General features: G+C 44.0%; 1 protein-coding gene and 1 non-coding gene across 2 annotated transcripts in view; one reads left to right on the top strand and one right to left on the bottom strand.

The window, feature by feature from the left end:
- Ippk (inositol-pentakisphosphate 2-kinase) overlaps positions 1-13,429 on the top strand; it is a 45,371-nt gene that overhangs the window by 24,775 nt on the left and 7,167 nt on the right. The window contains exons 9-11 of the mRNA XM_057787495.1: positions 3,057-3,330; positions 5,029-5,179; positions 5,831-5,933. Coding sequence (XP_057643478.1) covers positions 3,057-3,330; positions 5,029-5,179; positions 5,831-5,933 — 528 coding nt within the window. The remainder of the gene's footprint in view (positions 1-3,056; positions 3,331-5,028; positions 5,180-5,830; positions 5,934-13,429) is intronic.
- On the bottom strand, positions 8,315-8,418 carry LOC130886295 (U6 spliceosomal RNA). The gene has a single exon (XR_009058268.1). It is a non-coding gene; the product is annotated as a U6 spliceosomal RNA (small nuclear RNA).

Genomic DNA, 13,429 nt, shown 5'->3' on the forward strand with positions numbered 1-13,429 from the left:
TGCTCCCCTCCCTGCCTCTCCCCTCCTCCCTTAAATTCTCCCCCCCCAAGGTCCCCATACTCCCAATTTACTCTTTTTCTACTTTCTACTTCCCATATAGATTATATCTATGTAAGTCTCTCTTACTGTCCTCATTATTGTCTAAGTTCTCTGGGACTGTGGCTTGTAGGCTGGTTTTCTTTGCTTTATGTTTAAAAATCACCTATGGGTGAGTACATATGATAATTGTCTTTCTGTGTCTAGGTTACCTCACTCAAAATAATGTTTCCTAGCTCCATCCATTTTCCTGCAAAATTCAAGCTGTCGTTATTTTTTTCTGCTGTGTAGTACTCCATTGTGTAAATGTACCACATTTTCCTCATCCATTCTTCGGTCGAGGGACATTTAGGTTGTTTCCAGGTTCTGATTATGACAAAGCTGCTATGAACATAGTTGAGCACATGTCCTTGTGGCACGATTGAGCATCATTTGGATATATACCCAAAAGTGGTATCACTGGGTCTTGAGGAAGGTTGTTTCCTAATTTTTTAAAAAATCACCACACTGACATCCAAAGCGGTTGTACCAGCTTGCATTCCCACCAGCATTAATTTATTCTTAAAAAAGACCGTGTGTGACCTGTGGTGTGCACATGTATGCTGTGCCGCTTGTATGAGACAGGATAGTCCTTAGATTCAGTTCTCTTTCCACAGTGGGATCTGGGAATCAGATTAAGGTTGACACTGAGTGACTTCTCTCCCCTATTTTTTTTTTTTTTTTTTTAACTTTTCCAGGAGTGGTACGTGCCTTTAATCCCAGAACTCAGGAGGCAGAAACATGCAGATCTCTGTGAGTTCAGGGCCAGTCTGGTCAACAAAGCTAGTTCCAGGACAGCCAGGGCTGTACAGAGAAACTCTGTCTGGAAAAACTAAAAGAGATTAGGAACCTGGTATTTAAATCCTGGAGGGAGATAAATCCCTTTAACTTTGAAGCTCATTTCTGAATCTGTCAGGCCACATTTGAGGTATCTGGTCTGTTGCTTCTGTAAAAATCAGCTTGGAAGAATCCAGAGATTAGCCAGCCCTTTCCCAAGAAGTGGCTTAAGGAAATTGATATGTGATGGCTTTTTTATTTTTTTACTTTTTATTTTATTTATTTTTTTTTTTTTGGTTTTTTGAGACAGGGTTTCTCTGTAGCTTTGGAGCCTGTCCTGGAACTAGCTCTTCTAGACCAGGCTGGCCTCGAACTCACAGAGATCCACCTGCCTCTGCCTCCCGAGTGCTGGATTAAAGGCGTGCGCCACCACTGCCTGGTGATGGCTTTTTAAAAACAATGTAAAAACTTTTTTTTTTTTTTTGGTCTTATTTTCCGAGACAAGGTTTCTCTGTAGCTCTTGCTGTTCTGGAACTCCCTCTGTAGATCAGGCTGGCCTCAAATTCAGAGATCCATCCACCTGTCTCTGCCTCCAAAGTGCTATGACTAAAGGTGTAAAATTAAAGGCCTGGCTTAAAATCAAAAATTATAAACAAATTGATCTCTTTTACTTTGTGTGTGTGTGTGGGGGGGGGTCACAGGACAATTTGCAATTCTATCTTTCCATCATGTGGGTCCTTAGCTTTAAACTGAAGTCATTAAGCTTGGTGGTAAGCACCCTTATCTACTGAGCCATCTTGCTGGCTCTGTTCTCTCTAAAGCAGTAGGCAGCAGTGCCGTGAGTTCAGCATGGTGAGCCCTGGCAGCTCTCGGGCTTCTCTGTCTGATGCTGTGCATTCACTGCTCCCTGAAATTCTGCAAACCAGCAAAGCAGAACATTCCCGAAGCTCTTAAGATCCAGACTTGGAGAAGCTGCCTGGCTGTGGTCAGTGATCCCATCTGGACATTTGTGCTTAGAGACAGTGTAGGATTCAAAGAGTGTGGACCTTGTTATAGAATCTCTATGCTACCTAGGTTGTGACTATGCCAGATGTCCTATGAAATCTTTGAATGGCCATATTTGTATGTGTAAACTCTTATCTCTGGATTTCACATTTACAATGTCCCTCAAATCTAGACCCTTGATGCTGGGGTAAGGTGTCGCTGTGAGAACTCCCTGACCACTTTTGGGCCTAGAGGAGGGGCTGGCTTCATCATGAGCACAAAATGACCCTACCTTGGATGTCAGTTGACTAACTCAGCTCCACTGTGGTCACCCTCTTCTTCCTGCCTAGCATGGTGAGCGGTGTCTTAGTTTGCCCCTTGGACAGCACCTAGATAGGAGTCTCTGGAGAGGCACCCCAGGATCTAATGGGGAGAAGATAGCCATACCTCCCAAGGTCAACTTACTCTCTTGACAGTTACTGCTCTCCTGAGACCCTAGCTTCACACACCCACTCGTTGCCTCAGTGTCTTAGCTGTTGCTCTTCGAAGGCATTTCCACTTTGTGCCGTAGTTCTGGGGAAACTCTGGTATCTTTGGTAAGAGCCTTATAGGTGCTGTGATGTTGTGTCTGCTTGGACTGGAGGGTGTTAGAGGACCCACCATGTGGCTTAAATATGAAAGCATGTAGTTCAGAGAGCCTTGAGATGCTTCTGGTGTTGTCCCTAGCTCAGGTCTTGTCATAACCCAGTGTCAGTATGCATCCTTGCTTGAGTGCTCAGTCTGAATGCTGTGTGGTTCTATGAAGAAGGTCAGTAGTTTTAAAGCAGGAACATTTCTGTGTCAGGGAACTGGTCACTTCTCTTATCACCGACTCTGGGGTCTGTGGGGCCTAATCTGATCCCTAGACACTGCTTGGGCCCTCAAGTAACTGGGGATTTGTGGACATCTGTGGCTTTGTGCTCAGTATTTGCTCAGACATGCTGTGAGATCATTGTCTGATGGTGTCAGTCCAGGGTGCTGGCCTGAAGTTTCTGAACCTTTCTTTCTCTGACTCATGCTTAGTGATACAGCATGGAGAGTAGGATTCTTCAGAGGAGCTAGTGTACAGCAACCCTGACTACCTCGTCTAAAAACACTGGGGTCCTCTGTTTGTGCTCTGCCCTGCTGGTTTTTGTCAGCTTGTGTGATCCATCTCCCTTTCTTCTTTTTCCTGCCTGAAGAATGGCGAGCTGATTTATGGTTGTGGTGATGCCCGGAGCCCTGCGGCTGACTTGAAAGAGCTTGCGCACCACTTGAAGCCCTTCTTCTTCCCTTCCAATGGCTTGGCCAGTGGGCCTCACTGCACGAGGGCTGTGATCCGTGAGCTGGTGCGTGTTATCACGAGGGTGTTGCTGAGCAGCTCAGACAAAGGCCGAGCAGGTGCCCTGAGGCTTGGGCTCCAGGGCCCACGTGTCTGTGAAGCCAGCCCTTTCAGCAGGAGCCTACATCACCAAGGTAGGGCTGGGCCTTCTCCAGTGGGATGTGGGTCTACAGGTGCACTTAGACTATTCCTCCCCATAAGTAGCCAGAGTGGCACCTGCAATGTGACTTCTGTGTCCTTGCTTGGCTTTGTGGCACCTTTGGAGGTGCTGTCTAGTTCTGTAATGGTTCCACAGAATGAGGCTTAGCTGACTCACAGCGAGTTGAGACTTGCTTTTCACCTTTATCTGGGTTTTTAAGCTGCTTGACATACTTGAAGTGTATAGTTCCTACTAGTACTGCCTGTATCCTGTGTGTGTGCTGCAATGAGTCTGTGCTCCACTGTACGTTTCCCCTCTGACCATCATCCTGACTTTGGATGCAGACTCCTTGGTCTGCTTGTCGGACAAGAACTGAGACCAGGAGTCCTTTGTGACTGGGCTTAACACTGTGGAGTGAGGTCAGGCTTTCAGGGTCCCTGGCTCCAGCTTGCCTTCCTGGTAAATAGAAGGGGGTTGGATCAGCCCTGCCACTGCCGTGTTGTGATGCCGACTCTTGGGAGTCTTTTGAGTTTGATAGTGAATGGCCTGTGTCCTTGAGAAACTCCACAGGCCTAGCCTTCCTTGTTGCTTCCTCATGCCAACTATCTTTTAAATGATTTTTTTTTTTAAACTAAGTGTTCTGGGGTTTGAACTTGTTATGAAAGCTATTCCTTATTGTTGAAACTAAGCCTACAGTCTGGGCACATTGCTGTAGAATGTGTCTGAAAAGACACAGATAGTTGCTGGCACCTAAGTGATCTGGCGACACCAAAGTCTTCTCTCACAGACCTTTCTGACACTAATGTGCAAACAGACCTAACTCATGGGTAAACAATATTTGAAACAATGAAATAATACTCATGTTTTCTTGTAACCCAGTGTTTTTTTTTAAATAGCATGAATCTGTCAGCACATGTAGTTTTTTATCTTTTAGCTACCATGATTAGGGTAGACATTCACTGCATGGACATCCTGCTGTCTTGACACAGGGCATCTGATGTGTGACTGAGAGCATGTTGCTGGAGTGTTTGAATAGACATGTTCCCTCCCTCGTCTTTTCCTTTAGTTGGTTCTAAGAGACCTCAGCTAAGATGATACTGTACACGTCATTGTGAGAGAGCATGAGTGAAGGATGGAGCTTTGTTTTCTCATCTGTCTCAGTGAGGACAGGACCTTGCTAATGGTCTTGACCACTGTCCATTACTTTGCACGCTTAATTCATATTGTGGCAGGCAGACCCTGACCCTCTTGATATGTGAGCTAAATGGGTTTTGGCTCTGGAAACAGGGTCCCAGTTGGTCTTGAAGGGGTGAGGATGCGGCAGTTCATGTAGAATGATTATCTTTAAGCTTACATATAAAGTGACTTCTAGAGCATGGATGGAGTTAAAGGATATTCTGGGTCAGTGTTTGGACAGCACAGGTCCAAGGGGAGAGGCATAGTCTCCATCTGTTTTGTGTGTAGAGCCACTAGGTGCAAACGGTAGTCTGCGCTCAGTCATCTTTACAAAGATGACTTTATAAGGAATGCAGTGTCTGCCCTCGGTGCTAGGCTGGGGCCCAGGCTATGTCTGTAATGCCCAGTGGGTAAGCCCAAGGTGAACTCTGCTGTCTGCGCCGGCCTGGGTCTCCCTCCACAGTCTTCAAGTTTTGATAATGAACCTGCTCTCGTTCTCCCTTGATGTTCTTGGTAGGAAAAAACACCCCAGAGCACTCGGGGTTACCGAAGGGCTGTCTTCTATACAAAACCCTCCAGGTGCAGATGTTGGACCAGCTGGACATCGAAGGCCTCTACCCTCTATACAACCGGGTTGAGCGCTACCTGGAGGAGTTTCCTGAGGAGAGGTGAGGCTGGTGCCAGAGGAAGCTATGAGGCTAGGCTGGTTAAGGTTGCCTGAACTCCAGAACAAAACAAACCTCCCAGACAGAACCTGGCTCCAGAAGACCCCTACAACCAACTCTCTTCTGAGGAAGTCCCCTTTGGGATGTGTGTGTGCCAGGGTCCATATGAGATTAGTGGTTCATCACTAAGACACTTACAGAAATAAAGAACTTAAAAATGTGACCATTCCAAAATTTGTATGTCAGGGCCTGGCCTGCAGAGGGCAGTGTTGTCTCACAGGTTGCTCCAGTTAGCCCACTGCCTTTGTAGCTCCTGAGCTTCTCTATCACATCTAGGGCCCTGGGCCTGCATTGTGGGTCCCCAAGTTCACACCTGCAGTGTCTGATGGGCAGTTCTCTTTGTACCTCACTGGCTTTTGCCTGAGGGTGTGTGAACAGCTGAGGGCTAAGCCTGGCTCCCCTGAACCGTGGGGGTTGTTGAAGATCTTGATGGTATAGAATCAGGCTTAATGAGAACAAGCAAGGTCTCTTAGCTGTCTCTGAAACAAAGCATGTAATTGTTAGATTGGCCGTGTGATACAGAATGCATTAGTGAGTGAAAGTCTCCAGGAGCTTCGTCATCCTGTTTATTTGGTCTTGGTGCTTTTCCTTCAGGAAAACATTACAGATAGATGGGCCTTATGATGAAGTATTTTACCAGAAACTGCTTGATCTGTCTACTGAAGATGATGGGACAGTGGCCTTTGCATTAAGGAAGGTGAGTAGACTCATTGAGAAGCACTGCATTCCTGAGGTGTTAATACCCCTCCCCTCCACAACAGTGACAGCCCAGAACTCAGAGATTATTTATTTATTTATTTATTTATTTATTGTTTTTTGAGACAGGGTTTCTCAGTGTAGGCTTGGTTGTCCTGGAACTCGCTCTGTAGACCAGGCTGGTCTCGAACTCACAGAGATCTGCCTGGCTTTGCCTCCTGAGTGCTGGGATTAAAGGCGTGCGCCACCACTGCCCAGCCTAGAACTCAGAAATTTAAAGCAGAGTGACTGCAGTGTTTCTCAGATGGGCTGGGGCAGCTAATGGAGAGGGAGGCTCTAAGTGAAATTTATCTTGGCTCTGTTCTTCTCTTCAGAGGCAGGCTCCAGTGCGTGGTGGCCCCGGCCCCCACTTTTGAGAGCCTGACAACTATGCTGTGTTTGAGGCTTGAGAGAGGGATTGAGAAGGTCTTCTAAAGCCAAGGCCACAGAGGTTAGGGTGCAGGCTGAAACTTTCTTAAGCTGGGGGAGCTCCAAAGGGAAAGCTCTGGGTCACGGTGCAGCAATTAGAGGCTGCCGCATCGAGCTGTGAGTACCTGGAAGGAGGCAGAAAACCCAAGTAAATGTAGTCTACACAGCTACCTAAAACTGGTTGAAAGAAATCCATTGGGAACATACAAAGTGCTGGTGTTGGGCACTGGCTCTGAGATGGGCTGCTGATAGGTTTTCATGTCAAATGTACCGTCACATGCCCTCATAGATACTTATCCCAGAGAAAGGAGGACTTCTGTACAGAAGAACTGTGACAACCCATGTTTTCAGCACATGCTATACTAGGTTAGACTGTCATCTCAGGACACTGGGCTTTCGGACTTCTAACTTTTTATTTTTGGCTTTTCGAGACAGGGTTTCTCTGTAGCTTTGGAGCCTGTCCTGGAACTAGCTCTTGTAGACCAGGCCGGACTTCTAACATTTTGAGCACTGTCTGGAGGTGTAGTCAGTAGACTTTCCAGGAAGGCCAGCTTCCAGTGTTTCAGGTTAGGGGGCCCTCTTGTCTCTTGGCAGCCACTTAGCACTGCTCTTGTAGTTCAGGAACATCCATCAACAGGATACAAACGAGAGGGACTGTATCTCGGGAAAACTGTCCCAGAGGCAGGTGTGGGGAAGTAGTGGGGTGAGGCTCCCCATCAGTGTGCTGACTTGTGTGTTCCATTACTTAGTAGCTTCTTTAGTTCGCCTTCACTCCACGGTTTGGAAGTTACCTGTTTGGATTCTTTCCATGGTAACGTGTCCAGTTCACCCTACATATTTAAAGTGTAAAGCTGCTCAATTGTTTGTGGCCCCCGCTGGCACATGATACAGGACTTGGGGTACTTTAATTTTAGTTTTTCCCAGTGTGTGTGTGTACTTATCATTTGGTATTTATTTCAGGTTTTCTTTGGGTGTGGTAGGCAGCATGCCAGCATGCTAGGCAAGCACTCTACCTAGATAAGACATTTTTCAAAGTCCCAGTTTCGAGTATTGTTTTAGACATGCTTGTCAGATTCACTTGTGTGTTTGACCCTTATTGCCTTACTTTCTCTCCCACTCAGATCAGTCCTCCTTGTCCTGTTTTTCTTTAGCAGCAATTTCATGCCCTGTCCTTTACTCACAACCACATCACTTAAAAAACACCCTTAGGCCGGGCGGTGGTGGCGCACGCCTTTAATCCCAGCACTTGGGAGGCAGAGGCAGGCGGATCTCTGTGAGTTCGAGACCAGCCTGGTCTACAAGAGCTAGTTCCAGGACAGGCTCCAAAACCACAGAGAAACCCTGTCTCGAAAAACCAAAAAAAAAAAAAAAAAAAAAAAAAAAACACCCTTAGCTGTCTCTGCCCCTGCAGTCCTGAGCAACTGCCTTCTTTCTCTGAGTGTTGCGTATAAACAGGACAGTCATTGTGTGAACCTTTGTGCACAGCTTTGACATAGATAACTTTCAGATTTCACCTCATTCTCTTTCATGGGTCAGATTCCATTACAGTGGACATACTGTAATTTAGACACCTGCCCATCAGTTGATGGACATCTCAGTTGTGACTACTTTTACAATCAGCGCTGTTGTAAATATTTGTGCACAAGCTTTTATGCGGCTGTATATTTTTTTCTGCGGTGTATGCCTAGGAGTGGAGCTGCTTGGTCCAAATGGCAATATCTTGTGTGTTGTTTGGACTAGCTTCAAACTTGGAATCTCCCTGCTGCCATCTGTGTAGCTGAGATTACAGGTGTGCCTCCTACTTAGTCTTTTTTTGGGGTGAAGTGGGTGAGTAGTGTAATGGTCTCCGATAGGTTTTTCTTTATATGTTGCTTGACCTTTTTTCTTGCTCTTAATGTTCATTCTTTGTTTTGTAAAAATATGGAACGCCTCACCATTTACGTGTCGTCCTTGCGCGGGGCCCTGCTGATCTTCTCTGTATGTTCCAGTTTTAGTGTGTGTGCTGCCGAAGCCAGCACGGTGGTCTCCATTTGCTTTAAAGAAGGCTTCTTTGATGAGGGTGGGTAGCTACAGTTATCAGTGGGTATAAGAATAAGATTTAGAATGTAGTAATGAAGTACGCTCAACTAGCAAAGTGGTAACAGTAGATTTTTTTCTAGGTCTGTGACCTCACTGTCCCTGGGAAACTGGCAGAAAGATCATAAGAGCCAGAGTATGAGGCAGTCTCCTATGAAATGGTCTCTTCTAGAAATAGCTGCATAAAAAAAAACACTGCAACACTGGCAATGTCAATAGACACGTTAAAGTGGAAGGGGGAAGTTTGTAGTGTCCCCTCACTAGACAAAGAACTATAGACAACTATTGACTGCTGGAAGAAGAATTAGCCCCTTATTGGTTGTTCAACGCAGAGTGGTCAGCTCTGAAATCACAGACACACAAACAACTAAAAACGGACCGAGAGTGGGGGGTAGGTGGGAAAGGTTTGAGGAAGGAGAGGGGGTGATTGTAATTCTTTTTGTTTTGTTTTGTTTGAGATAGGTTTCTCTGTGTAACAGTCCTGGCTGTCCTGGAATTTGCTTTGTAGACCAGGCTGGCATCGAACTCATTGAGATCCACCTGCCTCTGCCTCTCAAGTGCTGGGATTAAAGGTGTGTACCACTATTGTCTGGCGGTAATCCTATTTCATTAATTTTTTTTTTTTAAAAAATGTTGATATTGACATTGTTTTATTTTTACCTCTTGCACATAAGCACCTCTGTGAGATGTTTTGTAAATGAATCTATGTTTGGTAGGTTTCAGTGCCATATAGTTGCAAAGCAAGAGATTATTTAAACATTTTCATTTTAACTTTTTGAGCCTTTATTTCATTAACTGTTTGGATTATGAAAAACTAACTTATATAGAAGAATGTTCAGAAAAAAATGTATAGCCCAGTGAGCAGAAGCCAACCAGAGCCCCTGTTGGAATTGCTTCTCAGTCTCAACTAAGATCTCATATGCAGTCTCTCTAGCTGGAGTCTGACCTGTGTTCCTGTGCAGTGCTTTGTTCTGCTTTTAGCATCTCGTATATGGCGTCATGCTGTGCATGCTCTATGTGTCCTGTGATGTTTTCTCTAGCAATGGTTGAGCTGTGCCTTTGCTGCATGTCTTTTTTTTTTTCCAAAACAGAAGTAATACAATTTTAATTTCAATATTTATGATACACAAGGGCTGGAGAGATAGCTCAGTGGTCAAGAGCACTGCCTGCTTTTCCAAAGGTCCTGAGTTCAATTCCCAGCAACCACATGGTAGCTCACAACCATCTGTAATGAGGTCTGGTGCCCTCTTCTGGCCTGCAGGCATACACGTAGGAAGAATATTGTATACATAATAAATAAATATTAAAAAATAAATAAATAAAATATTTATGATACACAAATTAGGAAGTAAGAATTCTAAGTACAACTTTAAGCAAGTCACTTGTCTTCCCTTATAATAATAATATAAGCTACTTAAAGACTTACAAATTCAGAGTAAAACAAACAAAAATACTGTACACTTTCCCTGCCTGCAGGCAAAAGATGGGGAATACTGTTCTAAATAAAAACAAATGCTTTTAAAGCTTTGGCATCCCACTCCCAGCCACACCCCATTCCATTGCCACACAGTGTTTCTGTAGTCAAAGGACACGCACACACACACTGACTGCCTACACACAAATGAGACACTACTCTGCACACAGCCCAAACAAGACTAACAATCACCAGGGACCATGAACATAAAAACCAGTAAAACCAGTAAGAAAAGTCAGGCTAGCAAAACATTACTACAAAACTAGTAAGTACCATAGCCAACAATTGCCCTGTTTTCAGATTTCACAGAGTTAAAACCCATAAATCAATACTACCCCTCCCCATTGCCACCCTCCAATACCCCGAAAGAAAACTTGCTGAAACACTGGTAAAGTTAGATGTTTCACAATAAAAGCTCATACTATATAATCTCTTAAAATGAACCTTTTCATCCTTTCCACAGCATGAAACTGTTATGGCTTAATCATATTAAAAGTAGAAAAGTCTTTCCCAAAGGAAATACAGTCTGCAAAGATGTACACACATTTCCTATCAGTGCTATGTCACACTTAACAACTGCATGAATCGCCTGTGCAGTCAAGAGCTGTTTGTGGAAAAACTGAGGTTACAGCATTCGATTCAGTCTAACCATAAACTGTAAGGCCCTTAGTTTGGTTTAGGATTCTTTTGCAAGATAAAATAACCTTGGGGTTCACTTAGAAAGTTATACCTCAGGTCCCTGACTGTATTGTGTCAGTGCATGTTCTTATTTTGCAGTGATCCATGAATGGGTGAATTTACGATTTCCTTCTTCACTGTATGAGGCTATAGTTTTAGGTGCCCTCAGCATTAGAATTAAGTATGTTTCAATTGTCATTTATCATTTCAAGTGGCTTTTTTATCTTTGGATATACTTTTTACCTTCAAATTTCCTTTTTCTGTCATAGAACTATTCTAGAATTTTTTTTTTTCCCCTCTGCATCCCAAGTGCTGGGATTAATGGCATGCGCCACCACCACCTAGCACTTCTCTAGATTCTTGTGCTTAATAGCGCCCTTTCCATATTTTTGTATATTCTTTGTCATTGAGTAGACATAAAAATGGTTTTTTAAAATATTATTTTATGAGCACGTACACCATCCACGTGTGTGCAGGTGCCCAGAGGCCAGAGGGTGTTGGACCTCCTGGAACTGGAGTTCCAGGTGGTTGTGAGCCACCTAATGTGGGTGCTGAGAACCAAACTTAACCACTGAGCCATCTTGCCAGCCCCAATAATTTTTTTTGTTGTTTAAAAATATTCTGGGTGCTAGATAGATGGATTATCATTGTATTAATTAGTTATTATTTTATTATTGTGTTATTAATAAATATTGGTAAATATAGGAGCTGGAGAGATGTGTCACTGGTGAATAGCCCTTGCTTTCCCTGGAGAATACTTAGGTTCAGTTCCCAACATCTACTTCAGGATGAATGGATGCTCACAACCACCTCTAATTCCAGCTCTTGTGGGTCCGTTGCCGTTTTTTTCCTGAGAACACTTCCACACGTGTGTGCATATACACACACACACATATAAAAGCAAAAAAATCAATCCTGACACACTCTCTGTTACTTAGACTTAAAATTTGAGACAGGGCCTAACTTTGACAGACTTGTCTCTCTTCTAGAAGTCACATACGTGCTGGATGGATTCTCTGTATGTCATGTTAGCCTTCTGCTCTGTATTGTGTGGCTCTGTTCTTTGCCATGCTACATTCTGGGTATTTTCTTTGATTCTTGTATTTTAGCAATTCTTGGTAGCTTTTTCCTCCTCTCCATTTCTTCTCTTCTTTGGTCTTAGCCCCTAAGTTGTTACCTTTCTTTGTCCAGTTCCTATCTTTGTGGGTAATTAGTGTTAACACTTCTCAGAAAACAAACTGTGCGAGTTGCTGCTGCAGGGAACACAATGGAGGATACGTCACACCCCTGGACATGGGGTCCTAGCTTACTAACTGGTCAGTTTCACCGCCCTTGTAGTTACTCTGCCCTGTTCAGTCACACCTGTTAGTTAATCTGATGAAGGCTTAATGTTGTTTTGCTAAAACATTTAAATGGCTCATTTTTATGATTTCCAGTTCTCCTCAGTTGTTTGGTCTGATTCTTTGAGTGGAGCAGCATGTGTGTCTGATGCCTCAACAGCTGGAGTCCCTTTTTGTATATCCGGTTCTGCTATTGTGTTTTTCAGTTTTTAGCTCTTTTTACAAAACAAAATAGTTATTTCTTTAGAACAGTTTCCACTTCTTAGCAAAAAGTGAGGGGAAGTTTAGGTTCTCACATGGCTTTTTGGTTGGCTTTTATTTATGTTATTCTGTCTTGTGCTTGAATATTTTTACTTGTGTGTCAGAAATTGTATTTGTGCAATTATTGTAGAAATACTTGCTGCCTCGCATTGTCTTTCCAAAGAGAATAACAGGTGTGTCTCTGCCAAGAGGACTGGCAGGCTGGTGTCACTGTGACGCAGTTTTGGGGCTGATCCTTCTGAAAGGCTGCAGTTCCTGGGAAGGCCTGCCAGCTTGGGCTCAGGGTGTGAATCTGAATGGAGTAGCAGTGTGCACACTAGGAGAGGACTTATGTGGTTCCTGTCCTGTCAGCTTGAAGGTTGACCTTCCTTTGTAAAACGAACCCAAAGCCTGTTGCCTCTGTCTTGTCAGCAGTGTCTCCAAGCAGAGGTTTCTGATATTCCATCCAGTTTTTCTAGTTGGCTATTACCACTGAATTAGCTCAATAACCCACTTGAACAATACTCTAAGTGAAAGTCTTACTCCTTGGTTTTGTGTCTGAGAAAGACATGCACATCCCTCCTCTGCACTGAAGAACACTGTTATAATTTCATTTCTTTGATTTGTAGCAACAATACCTTCTCATATACAGACACACATACACACAATATGTAAATATTTAATATTTGTATGTCAAGGCTGGAGAGATGGCTCAGCAGTTAAAGAACACTGGCTATTCTTAGAGAGGACCCTGGTTCAACTCCCAGTACCCATCTGGTGGCTCACAACTATCTGTAACTTTACTTCCTGGGAATCTAAGGCCTCCTCAGGCACTGCATAACATGCAGACAAAGCACCCACACACACAAAAGATGTATGGAGTTCAGCCTGGCCTGAAATTCACTGTTGTTGCAGAGGGTGATTTGAGTTCCTGACCCTTCTGATTCCTCCAAATTCTGGGACTGTACGTGTAAACCACCAAAGTGGCTAGGACTTACACATTCTCCCTGTGATCATCAGATTGGTTATCCTTAGCATTTGGATTAGGCCTGTATCATGTAAAGTTCTTGATAGTTGTTTGTTTTCAGACTGTCTCATACGGCTTTTTTGTTCTGTACCTCGTTAGACTGGCTATGCCTTCAGGGCATTTTATATTGAACTCTTCCTTTTTGTCTTAATTAGGGTTTCTACTGCTGCAACAAAACACCATGACCAAAGAGC

Source organism: Chionomys nivalis, chromosome 13 (genome assembly GCF_950005125.1).
Source record: "Chionomys nivalis chromosome 13, mChiNiv1.1, whole genome shotgun sequence".
Lineage (NCBI taxonomy): Eukaryota > Metazoa > Chordata > Mammalia > Rodentia > Cricetidae > Chionomys > Chionomys nivalis.